The sequence below is a fragment of the Xenopus laevis genome, chromosome 5L (genome assembly GCF_017654675.1).
Source record: "Xenopus laevis strain J_2021 chromosome 5L, Xenopus_laevis_v10.1, whole genome shotgun sequence".
Taxonomy (NCBI): Eukaryota; Metazoa; Chordata; class Amphibia; order Anura; family Pipidae; genus Xenopus; species Xenopus laevis.
The window spans coordinates 145,999,366-146,025,486 of NC_054379.1; the positions used below are offsets into that span (position 1 = coordinate 145,999,366).

The window sequence follows — 26,121 nt, forward strand, 5'->3', positions numbered from 1 at the left end:
ATGTTCTTTATACCAGTTATACTCTGCAACGTTACCTGGATAGCGTCTGTTTTAAAACATACCTCTGAAAAGCCAGAGATCCAGCACAATAAGTCAAGCCCAGAGCGGAATCTAAACATTATTCCTATTGCCTTTCCGGCTCAGCTAGCTGGATCTGTTTGACATTCAGTCAAAACAAGTTAGTTTAGTTTCTTGTTCCAAAAATCTGAAGTTTGCAAACAGATAAAATGTAATTTCCCATTCTCTGGCTTTCATCTTACTCTTGTATTCCTTTTTTGCATCAACTATTACAGGCTATCAGGGGACAAATGGAATAGAAAGTAGCCTATTTCCATTCCAAAGAGATTTCGTCTCAAAACAAGATCTGAAGCATTGTAATCAAGTTAAAAGACACACTAATAGGAAATAGAAAGTGGCTGTAAATGAAATATCGTGTAACGTGCATGGATATGTAGATATTTTTAAACTTCAATATCATTTTAGATCTTCTGCTATTTCATGGTTTTCATTTGCCTTACACTTCTCATTTCCTTTAGGTTCTCATTTTGTACAGCACTGATTTCTCTTCTGTATTGATAAGTACTAGTTAACATTGCTTCTTACTTTTGCTGATAAGCAGCATGTTCAGATTAATAATACATTGATATTTATAAATATATATATTGTAAATAAGGATTTTTAAGCAAACGCCACCCACCTTAAAAATGCTATGGACTCATGGTTTGACCAGTTCTGTCCCACGTGGCATCATAAGGAAAGGCAATACTGACCATTAGCCTTCTATATAATACAAAAATATATTAAAATAATTTTTTTGTATATAAAAGTACAGTAAAATATTTTAGCTCACCATATTTTGTACGTTGCATTTCTGATTTATTGATGACATAGGGCTACTCTTCAGATTCCCAAGAACAGCAGCTGAATGCAATATTTCCTTTGCCATCATTATATTCTTAATTTCCAAGCCAGGCAAAACTTAGGTAGTGCTGGTGATGCGATTTACATGCCTAGATAGGTTCAGACAGATGCCCCAGCAGCCTATACCATGCACAGGTGAAAAGGTGGGGGGTTGCATCTGGCCTGGAAAGCAAATGGAGAAACAGGACCCTCAATGTCTATTCCCATCCCTAATAGTAGTGACAATCACCCATGGATATCGTCCGATAGGCAATATATGCAGAGATATTATCGTTATCCCGACACAAACATTCTAACCTGTCTGATCAGCTAAAAGAGCGATCACCATGGTATGAAAAACTTTGGGACTATTATTCTGGCTCCACACACGGTCTGAAAATCGTATTAACCAATGATATAGTCGTTTGTTATGACTATATCATTGCGTCTATGGCCAGCTTAAGAGTAGTCACCTGCCTAGTGCAGAATTGATTTTGGAAAGAGAAGCTCAATTCCAGAAAATGTGTTTATTGAGAGCGCATTATTTGACAGAAACGCCATAAGATCTTCTCATCCTTCCTTTCTGAAATTATCTGGCATACAAAGATGTCTTAACTTAAAAAAAAACACCTAAACACCAGCACAGGCTGCCATTTTTTACCATAGAAATCCTTGGCCACCTAAATTTGCCTGATTGACTTCAGTGGGCTACACCAGGTCTTCATTTTTTTTATTGTGTATTTTTCAAAAAGTTATTTCACTTTTCGTTCAGCAGCTCTGTGGTTTTAGTTGCAATTGACCCTAGCAACCAGGCAGTGGTTTGAATGAGAGACTGCAAAAAAATAAAACAAGTAATAAATGTAACAATTACATAGTTGGCTCACAGGGTCAGTACCCCCATTTGAAAGTTGCAAATACCCAGATGAAAACTGAAAAACTATACTGAATAGTTGCTAAGAATAGGAAATTCTATAACATAGCAAAAGTTAACTTAAAGGAGAAGGAAAGCTACGGAGGCATTTTATTGCCAATAGATTAGCTACAATAGTGCAAGCTAGAATGCTATATTTATTCTGTAGAATGTTTTACCATACCTGAGTAAAAAGCTCTAAAAACTCTCTGTTTGTTTAGGATAGGAGCTGCAGTATTAATGTGGTGTGACATCACTTCCTGCCTGAGTCTCTACCTGCTCTGGGATCAGATTACAGTAGAGAAGGGAGGGGGCGGGGGAAGAGGAGCAAACTGAGCATGCTCTTGCCCAGGACAATGAGGTTTAAACTGAAGGCAGGAAGTCTGATACAGAAGCCCATGTGTACACAATAGAAGGAAAGAAATGCAGTGTTTCTTTTGACAGGGGCCTTAGAGCAGCACTACATTGGGGGTTTACTGGTATATTTAGATGGACCTTTCTGATAAGGCTTACTTAGTTTTAACCTTTCCTTCTCCTTTAAAGGTGAACTGCCCTTTAACCAGCCTAGTGCAGTTCGAATGACAAAAGCAGACAGATTTTAGGGGTTACTGATCTGTGGCAAAGTCTGCCTATGTGCGCCATATCACTCACATAGACCTGCATATCTGTATATATGTTATATTTATATATATATTCTGCACCTGATTATGAATGCACCAAAATGTAGATTTCAGTGTAATTTCCCTCATTTTATAAAGCCTTGCTTGGGATCTGGACTGGCCATCTAGAGGCCTGCTTGGAGCCTTCTAATGGAGTTTGGGCCTCAGCCTGTCAAAGGGTGACATGGACTTCTTTTTATGACATTGTCAATTTATTTTTGTTGAGCCAGCTGAATCCTGTTTCAACTAGCAAATTCAGATCTGATTGAGGTGGCGGGAGGGGGGTAAAAAAATAGAGAATTTGTGCATCCCTAGTTTTGGTCAGTTATGGATGTTTGTGAAATCCACCAGTCATTTTGAGGCGTTTAAATGATTAAGGTCAATTATTGCTGATTATTACCAAAATAAATTTTTTTTTTTGTGTCTCAATCCCATCCCTTGGAGCAAATGAGTCCTTACCAAAAAGCCAATATATTTTCTACCATCTAAGAAAGTACAGGGACAATTCCAATGAGCAGAACTATAAGCAACAATGCCCTGATCATTTAAATTGCCTTACATGTATCTCCTTGTTTAATGATACCTAATTGATTTGTATTTGTAGTAATAATGACATAAAATAATCAGCATTAAAGTCAATGAAATAATTTTCCTGTGTGGTATTTATTACGTATCCAATGGAAACGAAAGGCACAGTTCATTGACCAGTTCATGTTCAAGTGTTGTGTTAGTTCTGGCAAGCTTTCGAGAACATTGTCAACTGGTGATATTTTCCAAATGTGTGTCTACTTGGAATTGAATAACTGGAATGAATGGATTTTTTTAATAGAATGGATTTTTTTTAAATGATTGGTGGTACCTTACAATATTTTTAGCAGTAGTTGGTTATCCTCAATTCCTCTCTCTAGACATGGTAGCACAGGGAATAAACAAAGATCCTCCAAGAGTAGCTATATAAATAAATAATGATGATGATGATGATAACTAAAAGGAGAATGTTTAGGTCTAGCATATACATGACCCTACACAATCTTGGTTCATGATCAATGCCAGGCTAAGCTTAGCTAAATACATGATTGACTGAAGGGACTTTAGCCCACTGTTCGATCCAGAAAGTACCAGCACCATCACAATTATTCTTTACCGGGATATTTTTTTTTTTTATTAGTACCTTCGATGATTAGACCTAAATTACCCTCAAATCTTGCCTTTTATAATCTACTCAATTAGCCAATAAAAGGTATCAATTAGCCAATAAAAGGTATCACTTATTCACTTACTAACATTAGGATTTCTATTTTTTTCAAAAATAGTATTTGTTGTTTTTTTTTTTTTTAAATTTGATATAGTGTAAAAAAAAACATGAAAAACCTCTAATACAAAGCTTCTCAAGTAAAAGCAGTCAATGTCTCCTAAAAGTCATTGGGAGCTGCACTGATCCTATTGGACCTTTTTTCAGATTTTATTTGCTTGTATATGTCGCAAAAACTAGAATTTTTTGACGTTTTTGAGATATTCGGATTGTTCAGCATTTTTTTCCGTTCATACTTTTTATTTTTGGCTCTTTTTTTTAACTTTCATGGCACTCGTGGTTTTAGAGAAATAGAGATAAATCCTGGTTTTAAAAACCTCTAAGACCATTGTTATTCAACCTTAATAAATAGGCCTTTATTTTGCGATCATTAAAACTTTATGATTATCTGCTGTACAATATGAGCCATAACCACAAAATGGCAATGCCTATATAACTTTAACTGATTTGCTTAGGAGATTAGACAGTGAAGTCTGGCTATGGCTATGTACCCTGATATCATTCTATCATCATTGATATAACTTTATAGCTCTGGAGTGGAGGCTGTGCCTAAGAAAATAGTTGGAGAAAACAGCAGGAACCTGGGTGGTGACCTTGAAGAAGAAGAAGACCCATACCTCAATGTTATTTTGTGTGAACAGCAACCACAAGTAGTAACTATACTTATTGGTCGTAAAAATAATGAATATTGTTAATGTTGATCCTGGGAAGTGCAAAACATTAGGGTTCCCTTAAATTGGCTCTCAGTAAGATTTTTTGAGTTGCCTACAGGTGAGTATTGCTTCCATGAAAATGAGCTCATGGCTACTTATTCTATATCCAGTACATTTCCTGATAAATGTGTTTTAATCTGGAACTGATCATATCGTGGGTGAGAGAGATCCTTGCATAGTCCCTGCTTAGGCAAAAAAGTGCCACTGACATAAAAGAATTGAAAGGTAAAGGGGAAGTATTCCATATGTGTCTGTCCTAGCACTCTAGTATCTTCGCACATTCTAAAAGCCTTCAGTCCGCTTAGCTCCTGATGACATTGACCCTATTTAGATAAGACGCAAATATATGAAGTTTAACCCAACAATCCCCAAGGGCGAAAATAAATTCCTTCCTGAAAGGTAATCATTTCTCCTTGGATCATTATTCAGACTGGCCTGGGATCAATGACCTTGAACCCATGCAGAAGACATTTCCAAAAATCTCTATAATTGCTGACATGCACTTTCATGTAAGAATAACTTGTTCTTCAGCCATCAGTGTGCTTTTCCCTTTCACATGAGGACATCAGCAAACAGTCACTGATTGACTAACTGGTTAGTGTTTGTGCCTTGCTCTGTTTGTTTAACCATTGGGACTTGACTGTGTGCAGACCTTGTCTCAGTTACAAGACAGAACAAAACACCCATCAAAAGGCAAAAAATAATCAGGACAACTGAAGTTGGAGACAGAAGGGGGTATTTTTATTGGACATCTAAGAAGTACTGATTATAAGGTAAGAAGTTATGGTAATTGTGTGTTGTTCAGTAGCATGTGTGAGGAGTTTGGCTTTGGTAGATTTAATTTGGTTTGTAGACTGCTTGTCTTTTCTAGATTGATACATATACTTATACAATGATAAGTGCAATACCGTACAGAGAAACACCCAACTGCTTTGCAAAATTCTTACTTAAAGGTTAATCTCTTTTTAACAAATTATATGTTTACAGCCAGAATTCAAGTTTTTTCACAAATTGTGAAATCCGTGTAGTTTTGTAACATTTGTGAGATTTATTAAGGTTAAAAACCACAAAAACTCAAATACAAAACTTCATCAAGTAAAAGTACTCGAGGTTCTATATAAGTCTGTGCTATGTGCTGATCCTATTGGACCTTTTTTTTAGCCATTCAGACTTTTAGAGGTTTTTGGATTTTTTTCTCTAGTAATTGTCTTTGGAGGTTTATTGATTTTTTAGAGCATTGTTAAACATTTTTTATTTGGATCTTTTAATACATTACATGTCATTCATGGTTTTAGAGAAATTTTTTTTTTTGTGGGTTTCAAAAAACCTCTAAAACTACTACAATGAGAATGTTAATAATTCAGCTGGCTGACTAATATCTTTAAGAGGCCCCATTATCCTATACTACAAATTAAGCACAGCCTACTTTGATATTTACTTCCTCAATTACTAATTAAGATCAAGCTTAACCACCTCACGGAATGCAGCAAGGTTAAGGGCAGAGACACGCTCAGATTTGGGGAGTCACCCATCGACAAATGTCCTCTTCTAATCTCCTTGAACTGCCTCCTACTGGCTAGAATGTAAATAGCAATCAGTGTGTTTCGAATTCTGAAGTTGCCCGAAGTTGCCTCACGAGAAAACTTTGGGCGACTTCTGAAAATGGAGTGTTTGGAGTGCCATCCCGCGGGAAATTTAGATTCTAGCTGGCGGGAGGCAGTTCAGAGAGATTAGTCACCACGAAGAAGAGGAGATTTGTCGCTGGGTGACTAATCTCCCCAAATCTGAGCGTGTGTCTCTGCCCTTAACCTTGCTGTATATAGTGAGGCCCCAATCAGCGGTTAAGATTGATCTTAATTAGGGATGCACTGAATACACTATTTTGGATTTGGCTGAACCCCCGAATCCTTTGTGAAAGATTTGGCAGAATACCGAACCCGAACCCTAATTTGCATATGCAAATTAAGGGTGGGAAGGGGAACATTTTTACTTCCTTGTTTTGTGACAAAAAGTCACGCGATTTCCCTTTGCATATGCAAATTAGCTTTTGGATTCGGTTCGGCCGGGCAGAAGGATTCGGCCGAATCCTGCTCAAAAAGACAAAATCCTGGCCGAATCCCGAACCGAATCCTGGATTTGGTGCACCCCTAATCTTATTAGTCGAAGAAAAGGCGATTTATCGCCGGGCGACTAAATCTGCCTAAATCTGAGCTTGTGTCTCTGCCCCAAGTGGCATAAAAATAAAGCAAGTTTAAAAAGTTGAAATATACCAGCACCAGTACTACTGTAATCCCATGTTACACTTTGTAAAGAAATATGTACCGGTATGTATTTATAACGGGGTATCAAATTCTCATGTCAAAAGAGGTATTGGCTCAAAAAAAGCTGCCTAAAGCCTGGTGTTTAGTGACACAAATTTTTACACAACCATCTGAACTTGATCCATTTAATTTATTGGGCTTTATCAGGTTTGGTGGTGTCAAATATTATACTCACCTTGATAAATATGCCCAAATCTGCTTTTGCAAGCAAGGTGGGGGCCTAATTTATCAGAATCAGCACCCTGAGATATTTAACAGGTTTGTTAAACAGAAATATAGCTCTTATTAGTAGAGAGATCACAACTGCACTCTCTGAACCAGTTAGTCTGACCCCTTGCCCCGGTGTGAGAATGGGGATGCCTCAGAAAACAGAACACTTGGGTAGACAAATGAGGTATGGATCTTGCAGTTTTTGACCAACCAGGCCCGGACTGGCAATCTGTCCATTCAGGCATATACCCGAGGGGCCGCTCTATTCTTTTGTTTAAGTGGGCCGCTCTTGCACAGATCAGCTGTGTGTTTCCCCGTGCAGGCACCTCCCTCCCTCCGCTGCCTTGAATTAAGCTAAGAAAAAAAACCAGCACAAGAATTGGCAGCCTTTGCCTGAGACTGCTGCTGCACGGAGCATGGGGCAGAGTCTTGGAAGCGAGCAGGAATTTTCTGCAGAAATCTTAGGGACTTAGTTAAGGGAATGATGTGGCTGGGCAGGCAGCAGGAGAGGCACAAAGCACAGTACGTCCACTCCAATTACGACTTACTCTTATTCTCCCCATATGTTGCTGCACTCCAACTTCCAGAGCATCTGGGGAGCCAGTGTGGAGAAACCTGCCTTTTGAGATGTCTGTGTGTATTGCCTGGTGCTTCCCCCAGACACTTCCCTTATCAGCTTATCCCTTGCACAGATTTGCCTAGTATTGTTTCTCCCATAGTGAATCCATGAACTCTTACCTTGCCTGAGTTAACTCTGAGGGAACTCAGAGTATTACTCATGTATTATAAGGAATAATGTACCCCCTACTGTAGATGATAAGGATAGTAAAAGTCACAAGGGGTTCTGTGACCATATAAAGGGACAAGGCTACAGGCTGAGTTATACAGGAAACTCTGAGTATCACTCATGAATTATAAGGGATAATGTACCCCCAACTGTAAGTGATAAAGATAGTAGAAGTCACAAGGGGTTCTGTGACCATATAAAGGCACAAGGCTGCAGGCCTGCAGTTATATTGTGTAGTCTGAGTATCACTCAGGTATTATAAGGGATTATATACCCCCTACTGTAAATTATAGGGATATTAGAAGTCCCTTAGGGGTTCTGTGGCCATATAAAGGCACAAGGCTGCAGGAAACTCACTTGCATATTATAAGAAGTAATGTACTGTACTGTAACTACAGTACAGTCATTTTAAAATAAGATTTTCAGGGCTTATAATAAATGGCAAATCAACAAAATGGTTAATAAGGACACATTAGACTTGTGTGGTGCCAGAACATTTTACTGTACTGTAATGTAATAATAGTAGTTAATTAATTACTTTAGTAGTTTTCATTAATTACAGTTAAGCGAGAAAGGCAGCTCTTTATGCAAATCATTTTTTCAGTTTTACCCCAATATATGTGTGGATGTGTTCAAAATCATTGTGTGTTTACTTGTGGGCTGCTTTGATTTTTTTGCCCGGGCTGCTTTTTACTCCCAGTCCGGCCCTGTGACCAACTTTACATATTTCTCTACCCTACTGTTTTTTGATATAAAGTATTTGTTTTCAAATGAGACCCATATTCACAGCTGAACTGATTTATACAATAATGGTACAATACAAGTACAAGTACAGTATGTTTGAGACTCTTTTGGGACTCTATTGGGAACACACTTGTTTACATTATAGACTATTACTTTTTTTTAAAAATTTCAACAAATCTTTGTTGTTTTAAATTCTGTAGCCATGTTTGCTCATCCAAAAGAAAATATTGCTCTTCCAGTTCCTGAGTTTCTGCAGATGAATAACCTGGCCTGCGAAAGTGTCGGGGGGAAGGTAAAGTGATTTTGAGTTTGATGACCATTTTCTTTATTTATAAGGTAATGGTTAAGGAAAATCACAAGTGATTTTACTACTTTTTCTCTGAATAATAAAACAGTGCCTTGTACTTGATCCCAACTAAGCTGCATAAATCCGTATTTGAGTCAAAGCAATCCTATTGGATTTAATTAATGGTTAAATGATTTTCAGAAGACTTTGGGGCTGATTTATTAATGGCCGAGTCTTTCAGAATGCTTGAGATCTGGTATTTTCTTTAGGCTCGAACATTTGCTTCCTAAAATCACACGTGAGTTCCTAAAGTCACGTGTGGTTTCTGCATCTGCATCTGAATACAATCCCCAAGCATTAATAAATCAGTCTCTTAAGGTATGGTGATCCAATTTATCGAAATAACCCTTTTTAAAAAAAAAAACATATCCCAGGCATTCTGGTTAATAAGTCCAATACCTTTAATTATATATAATAATTGTATAATAGTCACACTTATGTCCCATTATTTACTAGCATTGCATAAAAAAGTGGTGGTAATGATGGTCTATGTTAATGTCATGCTTGTGTGGCAGTTCTGTTTTTGTAACTCTTTGGGAACATACTGCACCTCCTATGATCTACCACAGTTGCAGCCCCCTGTATTATATACATAAGTGCAGATATTGTACTAATGGTGTTGCTGTATCACTCATGGTGGTGACTGCTACTTCACTGAAATATGGTTTTACCCTGGTTGTACTTTTAATTTAGTTTAAAGGGCACACAAATCAATTGCAGCATGTAAATCGCAGACTGCTTAGTAGCTATCTCTTCCCGGATGAACAAATGCCACCTCAAGCTCAACTTGGCCATGACTGAGCTCATGGTCTTTCCACCCAAACCTAGCCCATCTCTTCCTTTCATCATTACTATTGATGGCATGACCATAACCCTAACTCAGCATAGTGGGGGTCATCTTTGACTAGTCCCTCTCCTTCTCTAATCATATTAATACTACTGCCAAAACTTGTTGCTTCTTCCTCTGCAATACAGCCAAGATATGCCCATTTTTTTCACAAACAACAACACTAATCCATGCCTTTATCTTATCCCGTTTAGACTATTGCAATCTCCTACTAAACAGTCTTCATAACTCCCATCTCTCTCATCTCCAATCAGTCTTAAATTCTTCTAACAGGATCCTTCTGCTCTCTCTTAAAAGGGAACCTGCTCAACCCAAACTAAAATCGTTAGCATATTTTCCTGTTAAGCAAAAGATAGCATATAAAACCTTTCTAATAACATTCAAAGTCCTTCACTCCTCTGCCCCTCACTACATTTATTCTTTTGTCTCACTGTACGTTTCTGTCTGTCTTCTCTGCTCATCTCAGAGCCACCTTCTCTTCACACCATCCACATCTACTGCCACCTCTCATCTCAACCCCTTCTATCTTGCTTCTCTTTAACTCTGTAAATACATCCCTGAATTCCTCTGTAAGGAATCCTCTCTCAATCTCTAAGAGAGTCTACCTTTTGGAGCACTGGAACATTAGCCTAGTCCTGTCCCTACTGACTATGCCTTACCTTGTGCACTTTATCATCTCCAATTTGTGCCTGTATGTTAGCCTCACATCCACTTAGACTGTAAGCTCTACGGGGCAGGGACCTCCTTCCCACTATGTCTCTTACCACATATCACTTAAACTCTTTGTTTTAATACAAGCTATGCATATATCCATTGTGTGATTTCTCTTCACCGTGTATACTTTTTATATATATATATATATATATATATATATATATATATATATATATATATATATATATATATTACTTTTGTGCATTGTACAGCACTGTAGCTCCTTAACAGCACTTTACAAATAAAGTTATACATTCATACAAGAAATAAGTCTAGGCGTTTAGTTCCCCTTTACAGTTTGTTGGCTGCAAATATATTGAAAGCTTTACAAGTTAATTTATTAAGCCAATTCTGCTAATTATTCAGACACGGTTATGTAATTACAAAGTTCAAGTCTCTAATGGCACAAACAGCAATGCTGCATTTCAGCTAAATTTGAAGTTAATGTCTGTCGAGAGCATTCCTTTTTTAAAAAATAAATAAATAAATAAATACACGCAGCACGCACGCACCCCCCCCCACTCATGGGACTTAATTTATGTGCAAAACTTTAATGGTGTAAGGCGACGTTTCGGTCCTGCACAAAGCACATTTATCAAGACATCACAAGTTGGTTTGGTAAGCTGTTGGTGATGTTTTGATAAAGGTCCTTTGTGCAGGACCGAAACGTCGACTTACACCATTAAAGCTTTGCACATAAATTAAGTCCCATGAGTGCTTTGTGTTCTTTATGCTGATATTACTTTTTGCAGCAGCATCTTTTGCCTTTTTCATATAGTTTACTCTTGAACTTGTCCTTTTTGTATGGCTACAATTTGAGACAGGTTATATGAATTAAGAATTAAGAACATTTGTAGCAGGACCTAGATTTTTGAATAAAATATACCAGTTTTGTTTTTGTAAACTTGAGTTTGCTATACATCTTACACTGTTTTATCTGCTATAACTAGAATGATATTACATTGTCTAATTATAAAATTGTATTCTATTTCTGTAGGTGTTGTTCGCTACTGATGACTGGTTTGCTCCTGCAGAACATTTATTAAAGGTAATTCAACCCTTTAGCCTTTAAAGAGGTAAATTGACAACAGGAGATCTAAACCGTCTTTTGCGATCATCATGATGCAAGTCTTGCGGCAAATAGATTAACGATGGTTAGTCACAGGTTAAAAGGCATCCATATTAAGTAACCATAGTAACCATGAAGAACTAAAACCTCTACTATTGCCCTTTGCTTTATAATGTGGTATTACTTTATTGATCTATGATTCCTACTGGCTTGGGAAGTCTGAGACAGAAGTCTGCACTTAGCATTGGAGGGTGTCAGTAGAGGCCCCCCATCAAGCAGAATTATGTGATGGGTGAGTATTATTGGAAGTATCACTAAGCTGGTTAGGAAATAAGCAATGTTTGCTTCTGTGTTTTCATGGATCTTATTGGAGGTGCAAATCCCTAAAGCAGGTTACAACATTATCCAGTTTCAGACAAACTGGCTATTTGCCTTGTAATAGGTAAACTACTGGTCGGCATCTGCTTTACAATGAGTTGGTGGATCAGTGGTGCATGCCATTAACTAAAAATATTAGACAATAATTAAAATATTATGTACTGTTGCCCTGCACTAGTTAAACTTGTGCGTTAACTTCAAAACACTAATGTAGCGGAGATAAACAAGCTGCTGTGTAGCCGTGGAGGCAGATGAAATAGGACTTAATGGCACAGGTTGAATGAGAACTTATCCCTAACAATTAACATGGCCAAAAATACCATATTTTATATAGTGAACTTATTGCACCAGCCTAAAGTTTCAGCTTGTCAATAGCAGCAATGATCCAGGACTTCAAACTTGTCACAGGGGGTCACCATCTTGGAAAGTGTCTGTGACACTCACATGCTCAGTGGGCTCTGAGCAGCTGTTGAGAAGCTAAGCTTAGGGGTCGTCACTAATTATCCAGCAGAAAATGAGGTTTGTCTGTAATATAAGCTGATGCTACAGGGCTGATTATTAAATTCTGATGCTAATTGCACTGGTTTCTGTGCTGCCATGTAGTAATTATCTGTATTTATTACTAATGAACCTTATATTGTGACATTTCTATTCTATGTGTACTGTATATTGTGAGTAGGTCCCTAAGCTCAGTAAGTAACAGCAGCACAGAGCATGTGCAGTGAATCAGCAGAAAAGAATGGGGAGCTACTGGGGCATCTTTGGAGACACAGATCTTTACTGCTAAAGGGCTGTGGTTGCCTTGGGCTGATACAGAAACTCAAAACATAAATAAAACATTTCTAGCTACTTCTTTATTTAGGCTTTAATTCTCCTTGAAGGAGCTTATCTGCATCTGCTAAAGTACCTGATTGAATGGCTACCCCCATGGCTACACAGGAGCTTGTTTATAAAAGCTTTATTAATGATTCTGAAGCAAACACAAAACTCTTACCCATGCAGGGCAACATTACATTATTACTTTAAAACACGTTGATTTTATGGTGTTGCAGCTGGGGTGGGGGGCCCTGCAGTGGTGGGGCCCTGATGCGGCAGATTCGGTGGGCCCAGACATCCCCAGTCCAACACTTCATTTAGCTCTTGAGCTGATTAGAGAGATCTATACATATAAACCCCCTAAAAGGCAAACCTTCCTTTTAGACCCTAAATTGGGCAAATATTGGTTCAATATTATTTGTACTCTCAGCAATAGCCTTAACCGTTCTTATCTGATGAAAAGGCATCAAACTCTTTTCTATTTTACCTACCAGTAAAAACTCTTCAGCAAAATAATTCAATAGCTTCATTAAAGTCAGTGTAAAACAATTACCCGAAGCATAAACCTTTCCGTTAATATCAAAGCAACGACCTTTGTGGGTTCTTGGAAATTCTATTAGTAAATAGGCTTATGGAATGGACCCAAATTATATATTTATATGAATTGATTGTTAGTGTAAATATAGACAGCCTATATTTATAACTTGGTCATCCTTCCTGACACCTGCTTTTTGCACTGAAGATTAAAGCTTTGCATATTCGCCTTTAGTACAGAATTTTACTGAGGATCACTGCTAAGGATAACAAATAGCGTACGCTATTATATACACGTAATTTCTTCTGCTTCAAGGATCTTAACTTTCAGTTGCAGGAAGGACCAGATTTTTTTATATTCTCACATTGATTAATTATTTTTTTTACCCACAAATACCTAAATTTAGAATATTTTTTCAACTGAAAGTCCCAGTACCTTTTTGACATACAGTATGTCTATATACGTAATCTAACCTTGCACCCTGGATACCATTTTCTCACATATTTAGATAGTTGGGATAATACCATCTATAAAAATGTACCCTTTTCTCACATAAAATATATTAGAAGGCAAATACTGTAAACACCAAGGGGCCTTTTAACTAACATTTGAATTTCAATTTTTTTCGAGACTCAAATACAAAATTTTTTTAAATTTCTCTAAAATTTCAAGATTTATCAAGTGTTAAAACCACCAAAAACCTCTAATACAAAACTTTGGCAGGGAAAAGCATTCAAGGTCCCAAAGAAGTCAATGGGAGCTGCACTGATCCTGTTGGACCTGTTTTTTAGCCGTTCAGACTTTTTCACACATTCATGTTTTTGTATTTTTTTTTGCTAGCAATTGTCCAAAAAACTTTTTTTGAGGTTTTCGTATTTTTTTTAGGGCCTCGTTCCACTTTTTTTGTTCATACTTTCTATATTTTTTAATAAATTACATGGCAGAGAAAATGAGTTTATTTGTGGTTTCTAAAACCAATAAAATGAGAATGTTGATAAATGGGCCTCCCCATTGTAAAATAGCTCCAAAATACCAGTAGGTGACAGGACATAAATGTAGGAACAGCAACTTTTTGTTCACGGATCCGCACACACGCAGAAATTTGTGTGTGCGGATCCGTGAACAAAAAGTTGCTGTTGCTAAGGGACCGTGCCGGGTCAACGGAGGACCAGCACCACTACTGCAGAGTGAGTAGATTCCGGGTGTGCAGTGTATCCATTACAATACACAAATATAGGAAGACAGATATCCAACATGCAAGGTTTAGGTTTAATGTTTGTATAGACCGACATCTTTACCAACCTAATTTTTAGTAACTAAGATGTTATTTGTACCTTGGTACTTTGTAATGCCTAAATGTTACCTGAGAGCTCTAATAAATGTTATTTTTACCCACGCTTGCAATTATTTTACTACTACAAAGCAGCTACTCTACCATTTTTGTGCCTGTAAATCTGAACTGCCAATGAGTAGTGATGGAGGAATTTATTTGCCAGGCACGAATTTGCGGCGAATTACCGCGATTCGCTGCTGGCGGATAAATTTGTGAAACCGCCACGGAAATTCGCCAGCGAATTTGCGCCGGCGCCAAAAAAACGGACACCGGTGTTAAAAAATAGATGCTGGCGCAGTTTTGCAAATTTTTCGGCAAAGTGAAATGCCCCAAATTTGCCCATTACTACAATTGAGCTATACCCATCTGAATATATTTCTATTTAAATCTAATAATATATAGTGGCACAGTTCAGGTGCATGGCAAGAAAATTTTGGATGGGGAGCAGGTTTTAGCGCTGTATCAAGTAATGGAAACAGGGGGAGCAATTTTGGGCTTGGCCACAGCCTGGTGCATGACTCAGTTTAAAAACCTAAAAATGAAAAGTAAGAGGATATATGTTTTTATTTCTGTTAACCGTATTCCTTTTTTGGGTAATTTACTTTTACTGATTTTGCTCTTTTTGGTTAGAAAACTGAACCAGAATTCAAAGTGGGATTGTTCACAGAGTTTGGAAAATGGATGGATGGCTGGGAGACAAGAAGGAAACGCATCCCAGGTATTAATGTACAGCTAGTTACACTGTAAAATTAATTGGAAATCCATTCACTGAAGGAAACCTATAACTAAGCATAGTTTGTGTCTGCCTGTCTATTTATTTATCTATCTATCTATTATCTATTATCTCTCTCTCTCTCTCTCTCTCTCTCTCTCTCTCTCTCTCTCTCTCTATCTAACATCTATATCTCTATCTATCTATCTATCTATCTATCTATCTATCTATCTATCTATCTATCTATCTATCTATCTATCTATCTATCTATTATCATCTATCTATCATCTATCTATCTATCTATCTATCTATCTATCTATCTATCTATCTATCTATCTATCTATTATCTGTCTATCTATCTATCTATCTATCTGTCTATCTATCTGTCTGTCTGTCTGTCTGTCTGTCTGTCTGTCTGTCTGTCTATCTATCTGTCTATCTATCTATCTATCTATCTGTATATCTATAGATTTATCTATTATCTGTCTATATATATATCCATCCATCCATCATCTAGTGCAGGGAACCCCAACCTTTTGAAGCTGTGTGCAACATTCAGAAGACAAGAGTTGGGGAGCAACATTAGCATGAAAAATGTTCATGGGGTGCCAAATAAGTGATGTGATTGGCTATTTGGTAACCCCTATGTGGATTATCAACCTAAATTGACACTCTGTTTAGCAGTGCATCTGGTTTTTATACAACCAAAACTTGCCTCCAAGCCAGGAATTAAAAAATAAGCTCCTGCTTTGAGGCCACTGGGAGCAACATCCAAGGGGTTGGAAAGCAACATGCTAATCACGAGCTACTTGTTGGGGATCACTGATCTAGAGGATCCCCTGCTAGCACTTAATACCTAGCAACGACTCTCCTTTAGGTTATACAAAGGCCTTTTTAAGGTTTCTTTGGTCACATATATATTGAAATAAGCATTTCAATATATCTGTATTGTAAACAATACCAACTATTTTAACAAGCTATATCCTACATTTCTGCTGTAAACATTTCTTCTTCAAAATGTTTTTTCTGTATATTCGAGACCAAAACTGAGCCACATATTCAGGGTGACGTCTCATCTATTTGTTAAAGGAAATGTTACATAATTGATGAAACCCTAAGTCTATCATATGGTTTGTGTATGATAATATTTTCTAGAATAATATGCAATTTGTGTTTACTGTTTATTTAGGTCATGACTGGTGCATAATTCAACTGGGCGTGCCAGGGATCATTCATGGCTTTGAAGCTGACACTCGCTTTTTCACAGGAAACTATGCCCCTCGCATCTCAGTTCAGGCAGCATGTTTGAAGCCAGGTAGTGACTCTGAATTATACAAAGTGTATGTGTTTCCACTTAAAGGGGGATCAAAACAAATTGTATGGGACGACATTCTTTAAACACAAATCAAATGAAATCCATGTGTAATTAACATGCATGTTTGACCTCATGATAAAGCACTTGTAAAGCGTAATGCTGATTTTATCCAAACAGAGGAAATTACATTGCAACCAAGAGAAGACAAAATTGGCACCGCTGCTTCTGATGAAGAATTTAAAGCAGCTGATAAGGTACTGGTAAATTTAATATATTCTATGTACTGTATTATTCTCTTTGCACATATAGCCTCTTTATATATTGATGCATTCTCATTAGATATTTAAGGGCTTATTTACTATTAACTGGTGCAGTGCTAGGCATTAAATTGTGTACAGAATTGCTCTGCCCTGGAATCAAAAAGTCCCAAGAAGTTTCTTGGGAATATAGTTTTGGCTATATGTTATATTTAAAGGAAGCATAGGGCTGTGACTAAGGGGGTTACTTATTAAACCCTGATTTTTTTCTCATAAGGGTTTTTTGGGCAAAAACATTTTTTCATGGAAAAAAACCCTCTAATTCTTTGAGATTTATTATACCCTGATGCTGCAAAAAGCCAGAGTCAGAAAATCCAGCATCTCAAACCTGTCGAGGTTATATATAAGTCAATGGTAGATGTCCCTATCCAAATCAGAAGATATCATGGTCTGTTAAGTTATTGGCAGTAACCGTGAAAAATCAAGTGATTCGGTTTTCCTCAATTTTATCTAGTCTTTTCTTTCCGAGATCAGATTTTCTCAGGTTATTTTAATGATTAAGGGAAAATCTTGGTTGGGAGTTTGGTTGAACTTTCTTCATTAAAAAAATTAGGTAAAATTGGATTTTAGTAAATAAGTATGAATTACATCTTAGTTTGGTATTGTTTTTTTATAATTTTATTATGACAGAGAAAAAGTAAATTGCTTTAAAAAATTTGGATTATTTGGATAAAATAGAGTCTATGGGAGAAGGCATCCCATAATTTAAAGCATTCTGGATAGTGGGTTTCCGAAACATGGATCCCATAACTGTACATGGGAAAAACCGGCCTCATCTTAGTACAAACCAATAATTGAGGAAAACCCATAAGGAGAAAAAAGTAAAGTAAATTTAGCATCACACAAAGAACATTAAAACATAAATAGTTATAAAATTATTATTTCAATTTTAGACGTGTCCCAACCAAAAAATTTTAAATGTTCATTGTTGTACCCTGATCTTGATCCCTATTAAGGACTCCTGCAACTTTACATGACTGTTTTCCGACTTTGTAAACCATATGTACACCAGAAATAAAATATCTCTAGTCCATGGTTCTCAGTAGTACTTCTGTCCTGAGTTTTAAGCCACAAACCAAGAACGGCTACCCATCATATCTATGTAATAACATATTTTGTCTCTTAGCTTAAGTCAGAGAAGTGGAGTCATCTGCTTAAAATGACTGAGCTCAAACCTGGGTACGCTGAATCAAGTCACAGCTACTTTCAAGTAAACTCAAAGGAGAGATGGACACATTTACGACTTAACATCTATCCAGGTATTTATGATAATGCGGACATGAATCTGGAGCTCATGAGTTTATTGATTTCCCTCTACAGCTATGAACACAGGGTTGAACCAATTGCTCCGCACCAACGCAAAACACTGTGGGCTAGATTCAAATCGTTGAGGAAAACTTATCTCTTAGTTCACTTGTTGATCTTCCCTTAGGCTGCAATGAAGTTTTCAGGAGATAAATCATGACACAAAGTTTTTATTGAATTGAAACTGACTCAAAATGTACACAAACATTTTCGTCAGCCCTACCTATTCTGATTATATGAGCTTAGCCAGTTTATACCTGAGCATTTTCGTTTACGTTTTATGCTTAAAAAATACTTCTAGGCAATGTTGAATAAAAAAACATTTAACATTTTTACATTAAATATGGTACATATTTATCTGTTTATCCAGTGTCCTAATGGGAGTCATCAGCCCACCAGAAAACCTTAGACCTTGGGTCCACTCTCCAACCTATTTTTATTCTCCTTGTCTCTTTTCTGTACATATTACAGGTATGGGATCCATTATATGGAAACCCGTTATCTAGAAAGCTCTGAATTATGGCAAGGCCGTCTCCTATAGACTCCATTTTAATCAAATAATTTTAATTTTGAAGAATGATTTTCTTATTCTTTGTAATAATAAAACAGTAACTTGTACTTGATCCCAACTAAGATATAATTAATCCTTATTGGAGGCAAAACAATCCTATTGGGGTTTTAATGTTTAAAGTATATTTTGGAAGACTTTGAATCCCATTTATTAAACCTTAGTTTTTTTTTCTGGTCACGATTTTTAGGGGGAAAACTCAATTTTTTTGTGGGAAAAAACTACATTTTTTTTAGAGATTTATTATGCCCCAAAGCTGCTATAAATCCAAATCCAAAAATACGTCATCTCAAACCTGTTGAGGTCATGTAGAAGTCAATGGCAGATGTCCATAAAGTTGTTTATTGACATTGTGATCTGCGCTTGATAATCTGAAAAAGTTGGGTTTTTTGTCTGATAATTTGAAAAAATATAGTTTTTGCTGCGAAAATTCGATAAAATCGAGTTTTTGGAGCATAATCACATGGTATGAATTGATGCTCAATTTGTTGCGACATTTTGTCGCTTTGATTTCTTTTTATTGATATTGATGGAAGGGAGTTTGGTTGACTTTGTTTTCATAAAAAACTAAGATTAATTTGAGTTTTAGTAAAAAAGCCCCTTAAAGTATTGAGATCCAAATTACAGAAACACCCCTTATCCGGAAAAACCCAGGTCTTGAGCATTTTGGATAACAGGTCCCATACTTGTACATTCCTTTCTTCTGTTCTATTATGGCTAGTGATGAGCAAAATACTCCACCCATACAAAAAAAACCACCCATAGACGCCAATGCATTGTAAAAAAGTTGTGCAAAAAATGGCCACCGACTTCAATGCATCGTGCAAATTGTCATACATTTTTGGCAATGCAAATCGGGAAAGATTCGCCCATCACGAATTAAGGCTCTTGTTCCCATAGAGAAACAGGGAAAGACCATGCAGTAATCCAAATGGTTAGAAGCAAGAGGGTCCACAGACACCTGGGTACACATGAGTTTTCCTAGTATCTCAGCGTGCCAGTCTGACACTGTGTTTATCTGTGAAAGCTTATTTGTATGGTATCAATAGCATTTTAAACATTGTCTGGATTTATTATGAAACAGATGGTGGAATAGCCCGTTTTAAAGTCTATGGCATTGGACAAAGAGATTGGACATCATGTGGTCCAAATGATTTCGAAGACTTACTTTCCATGGTCAATGGTGGAGTTTGCCTTGGCTTCAGTGATGCTCACTATGGACATCCTAGGAATCTCATAGGTACTGTACTTCAGAGATACAGAGGCTGGTTTGGAATATTTATATCAAAGATAAGTCAGCACTAAGATCAGAAATGTTTTTTTTCCTGTGAACAAAACACAACAGCACTATCCACATCTGGAACCATATCACCATGAGGGTGCTATAGGAAGTAGAAATAATTATGTTATAATAAAAATATAATATAGGACAGATATCTTAGACCAACAGGGTCTTGTGAAGAATTGCTCATAGGGGACATCTGGACTTTTATAAAAAAAAATACCACCACGTGGATGGTTCAATGTCATAAGAGAGATCGAAGGAAAGAAACAGAGATCTTAAAGAATACATCATTATGCTTAAACAGGTAGTTCACCTTTAAATTAAGTATTAGAATGATGTAGAAAATGATATTCTCTTGAAATTGGTCTTCATTTTTTATTTCTTTATTTGATTATTTAGCTCCTTGACTTGGAATTCCAGCAGCTATCTGGTTGCTTGGGTCCAAATGATCATGGTTATCCAGCAGTGATTTCAGTGACAGATTTGTAGATAACCATGGCAATGGTTGTTGGACTTTGTTAGTTCAAGTCCCACTTGAAATTTCCAGCTTAAGCCATGCCCCCTCTTAGTCTATAACAAGTATACAGATAAAGGAAAACACTAGAGTCGACCAACAGACAGCAACTTTTTGTTTGCCCCAAATCTCCCTCTAATTAACTTTTAGGTGCATCTAGGAGAACTAATATGTTTTCTACCCAAAGTTACCCCAACAAACCTCCAGACTCACATTTAGGGTAAAACTTATTTCCTGCCCTAGTAGTAAGGTGCCAGCCGACCCAAAGACAGTGGGTCAGACGTGTTCGGGTCAACTGCCGCTCAAATTTTGCAGGCCGCAGGTGGGTGCAGGCTACATCTACTTCCATGACGTCACAACAGGATGGGTCGGAAGTGGATATATTAATAGGAGCTCATGGGGTTGGGTGCGGGTTGAGGTTTTCTCGACCCACACATCACTATGCCCTAATTATTCTTAGAATTATTTCTTAGTGGCTCTTACATTATTTTTGCAGTCTTGCAATTAGGTAAGGGGCCCTGACCAAATATTACATGCAAAGAGAAGCTTGATGCAAATTAGTCTAAAAATCACTCCTTTAGGGGTTTCAACTGCAGAACTTTAATCAGAATTTAGAGCACTTTGTATTTCTTTATGTTCTAACTTAACATACATTTCTGTAGGCAATGGAAGAGCATGTGATATGGGAGATGGATGGGAAACAGCAAGAAGGCTGGACAGGCCACCAATTCTTAAAGTATGTTAAGCATGTTAAGTAACTGAACTATAGGAGATTGAACAGTTGTCGATACACAGTAAAGATTACTGATAATGTTTCCTAGTTGGCTTTGTTTTTACTCACTAAATAGCCAATGCTTATTTAAAAAACACTTTTTACAACCCATTTGCCATTAGCGTCAGACTCTATAGTTCCCCTGTAATGCATATTTTTCTTGGATTTTCCAGGAATAAATAGTATTCCACCCAAAATAGAATTAGATCGGTCCCTTAAAAGGGGTAACTACATAGAGTAATATAAATATAGAACCACAGATCAGGGTAGGTGATCCCATAGATTTTTGATAACATTGGGAGAGTGAAAAAGTTACCTTGAAAATAGGGCAATAGGAAGGTTCTTTATCCAACAATGATAATTTGAATAATGCCATTGGTGGACCAGATCTGTCAGATATGATTTTAATACAACTTTTATAGATCTGCATGGCTGTAAAAAGATAGGTGTAGCTAATAGTGTCTTTATATTACATTGTAGCCTTCTACCTACATCTAAATGACATTTTTATTTCTTAGGCTGATAGTAAAGGCATTCTCCAGGTGCCTGGATTTGAATGGGCTGTTCTTAAACTGGGCCACCCTGGCTTAGTAACACATATAGAAATAGACACTAATCACTTTAAAGGTGCGTTCAAGCAAAACTGCTTTGTTTTGTTCTTTTGTGCTGGCCTGTAGTATAACTACTAACTGGGAGATACTTTGGCAATATCTCCATAACAGGAAATTCCCCAAACTCCTGCAAAATTGATGCTTGTGCCCTGAAACCTACAGAGCAAGAGGAAGTAAAGGGGCATGGAAATTTCGAGCAAGGTTATAACTGGAAACCACTACTTCCTGTGACTCAGGTAAGGTCACGTTACATTGAAGCTGCCAGTAACAATCAGATTGTCAATTTACTTGTGTCTTGCGGCTGATGTAGAGCCTTATAATATTTAGTACATGGTAGACTACAGTCTAGCCACCATCAATCCAAGTAGGGCATGAAAAATGATGTGTTTGCATTGGTTAACAGGCAACTACAGGCCCAAGTCAATAAGGATCGATGTTTTTGATTTTCAGGCATAGAGCAAAAACCCTTTTGTCACAGATGTCCAGCTAAATCCCTTGTAGGACTGCAGCCAAACCCAAGTTATAGACATAACTGTAAATTTTTTTCAGAACCAAGAGTTCTGGATAAAGAGGAAGGCAGAGGTCAGGAAAGAAGATAGCCTCTTGGTCAGATTTAGGGTGAAGGTCAAAGGCAGGCAGCAAACAGGAATATCCACATAACTGGGAGACAAGTTGGTGTAACTGGCAGATAAGAGGTTACTGGCCAAGAACCAAAATCAGCCCAAAAGTTATTTGTATGTCAATGAGATACACTTACTTACCAATTGCATTTTTAATAATCTCATGGACACAATTCAAATAGTTGGTAAAAGTCCATTATCTGGAAAACTGTTATCCAGAAAGCTCCAAATTACTGGAAGGCCATCGCCTGTAGACTCCATTTTTAATTAAATAATTCTAATTTCTAAGAATGATTTCCCTTTCCCTGTAATAGTAAAACGCTACCTTGTACTTGATCCAAACTAAGATATAATTAATCCTTTATGGTGACAAAGCAATCCTAATAATTAATGTTTAAATTATATTTTGGTAGACTTTGGGGTCCATTTATTAAACCTAGATTTTTTTCTGGTAATGGTTTTTAGGGGGGGAAAACTCAAATTTTACGTGGAAAAAATAATGTCAATTTTTTAGAGATTTATCATACCCCAAAGCTGCTAAAAATCCGAATACGAAATGATGCCATCTCAAACCTGTCAAGGTCATGTAGAAGTCAATGGCAGATATCCCTGAAGTAAAACAGTACCTTGTACTTGTTCCAAACTAAGATACCCTTAATCTTTATTGGAGGCAAAACAATCCTATTGGGATTATTAAGGGGGTTATTTATTAAAAGTCGAATTTTATAGTTTTATATACCTCGAATGAACTCACAGCTCAAATGGTTTCTAATTTAAGAAAAAATTTGAATGGATCTAATTAATCGAGTTTTCGGCAGGAAAAAACGTGAATCGCTCTATTTGATTTAGTTCAAAAGCCTCCGAAAAAAACTCGAACATATTATTAACATCTTTAAATGGTTCAAGGGACCTCTGCCATTGACTCCTAAGTAACCATGACAGGTTTTAGATGGTGTATTTTTGGATTCAAGATATTTCGAAACATTCGAGATTTTTTTAAACCTGACAATCTACATTTCATGGAAAACACAACGCAATCCTTAATAAACCTGACCCTTAATGTTTAAATAATTTTTTAGTAGACTTAAGGTATGGAGATCCAATTTACTTATCTTGAAAAACCCAGGTCCCGTGCATTCTGGATAACAGGTCCCATACCTATAGAAGAGAGGCTTAAATAAGGGTAAGGCCACATGAGGAGATTCGGGGAGATTTTGTTGCCTGGTGACTAATCGCCTTGTCTTCTCCCCGAACTGCCTCAGCGTGTTTTCCCATAGGCTACAATGAAAAGTCGCCTGTGCTAATGCACACGCGGTGATGCGTTTTCTATAGTCGCCCGAAGTTGCCTCACTGAGGCAGTTCGGGGAGATAGTCGCTCAGAAGACGAGTCGTTTAGTCGCCAGGCAACAAAATCTCCCCTAATCTCCTCGTGTGGACTAACCCTAAAGGGAATAATGGGCTTTTTGTCAACGCATTGTTTTAAATGATATATAAACAGCATAGGAGATTAGAAGAGTAGGAAACAGAGACCAGAGATAGCATAGCAGCTGTCAATATGGATATCAGTGTAATTTAGGGGGTTATATAATAAAAAGTGCAACACTTTTTACAGGTCTAATGCCATTAAGCAACCAATCAGCAGGTAGCATTTACTTGTTACCTGTTTAAAAGGAAACATCTCATTGATTGCTATTGGCATCTGGGAAGTAGTAACATGATGAATAACGTGTTTCATTTTTAGATCCACCCTCATAAGAGACATTTCATGGAAAGTACATCCCTGGCATTACACCAGGTTATAAGTCATGTGAAGATAACGATTGCACCAGACGGAGGTGTCAGCAGAATTCGGCTTTGGGGATTTCCTCGGCCTCTACCTTAAAATTATTGTAAAAGGCACATCGTTTGGAAAAGTTATTTCATTTTACACCTTTTTCTTTGATTGCAAGAACAGCAGTTAATGTGCATCAATGTATTTCATGACTTGAACAGATGTGCCTGGGTGAGTGTTGATGCAAAGCTCTACCAAGAACCATCATCGCTGTATTCATAACTTTGTCAATAAAACCAAAGTTTTTCTGCATCTTACAATGGAAAGTCTGTTTTAAAGAACGATTAGACTGAAAAAGCAAAGGCTGACTGACTAATTCTATTTTATTATAATAAGAAATTTAAAGTCGGTTGTTAACCTTTGAGTAAACTTGAGTTAAGTTTAGTATGATGTAGAGAGTGATATTCTGAGACAATTTGCAATAGGGTTCCATTTTTTATTATTTGTGGTTTTTGAGTTATTTAGCTTTTAAATCAGCAGTTTTCCAGTTTGCAATACCAGCAATCTGGTTGCTAGGGTCCAAATTAACCTAACAACCATGCATTGATTTGAAGAGACTGGAATATAAATAGGAGAGGCCTGAATAGAAAAATCAGTAATAAAAAGTAGCAATAACAATAAATGTGTAGCCTTACAGATCATTTGTTTTTAGTTGGGGTCAGTGATTACCATTTGAGCACTGGAAAGAGTCAGAAGAAAAAGGCAAATAGTTAAAAAACTATAACGAATAAATAATAAGGACCAAATGAAAATTAGATCAGATTAGAATTAGCCATTCTACAATATACTAAAATTAAAATTAACGTGAACCACTTCTTTAATTTAGAGCCATACCATACAATAGCACAGTATTGTTATATCTGATGAGGATGGTATATATGGGAGACAAGTATCTTGCCCCACACTGCCCATGGAATGTTCTACTGTCTACACTTTTCATTCGAGCATGTCCCTTGGTGATTGCTCCTCAATAAACATTCTTGTGGCTCCTATACATCCCACTTTTTCAACTCTATGTTCCAGTGCTCCCACAGTTTGTTGTATTGGTTTTTCAGACATATGTTCTGGTTTGTATCATGTCATGTCAAGACAAATATGAAGGTGAAGAAAACTTCCAATTAAGTGAAAAAATGGGGAAGATAGATAATAAACATACATAGGGGCAAATTTACTTACCTTCGAAGTTGCGCCAGCATTGACTTCGACGCACTTCACCAGGCATAGATTCGCCAGGGCTATGCAAATTCACGAAGATCCGAAGTTGCGCATAAGTTACCGATCGTTTGTGATTTTCCGCTAGTGATGTTACCATCAGCGGTTCTAAGTTACGCTAGCGATCGGAAATTTGTATACGGCGTGCAGTTAAAGTACAATGGCCATATATGCAGCAGAAAACACATTACACTACACAAGGCCAGGGAACCTTAATAAATGTATTCTACTGCCCTACACATGTGCCCACGGTATAGTTTAGGTGCCATATGTTATCAAATGTAGAGGGGAAGGAGGGTACCCTAAAAAAAATTACGATCTTTTTCAGCCTATCACCCTTAAAAAAGTAAAAGACGCCAGCGTTTTTTGGGACTTAGAAAAAATGTCAACTGTTTTTTAACAAACTCCTATCTACTCTATTGCACTTGGCCTGGTCTGAGGTGGCGAAGTAAAGTCTGGCGCAAG

At 37.1% G+C, this 26,121-nt stretch overlaps 1 protein-coding gene across 1 annotated transcript; it reads left to right on the top strand.

Moving 5' to 3' along the window:
- The first annotated feature begins 5,166 nt into the window (after positions 1–5,166).
- Positions 5,167–24,701, top strand: allc.L (allantoicase L homeolog). The gene is given in 12 exon segments (NM_001089998.1): positions 5,167–5,267; positions 8,757–8,848; positions 11,461–11,511; positions 15,225–15,312; positions 16,496–16,621; positions 16,799–16,875; positions 18,065–18,197; positions 19,896–20,051; positions 21,273–21,346; positions 21,901–22,009; positions 22,105–22,229; positions 24,355–24,701. Coding segments are annotated over 11 exon segments (1,170 nt in total). The 5' UTR covers positions 5,167–5,267; positions 8,757–8,758; the 3' UTR covers positions 24,496–24,701.
- Positions 24,702–26,121: the final 1,420 nt, after the last annotated feature.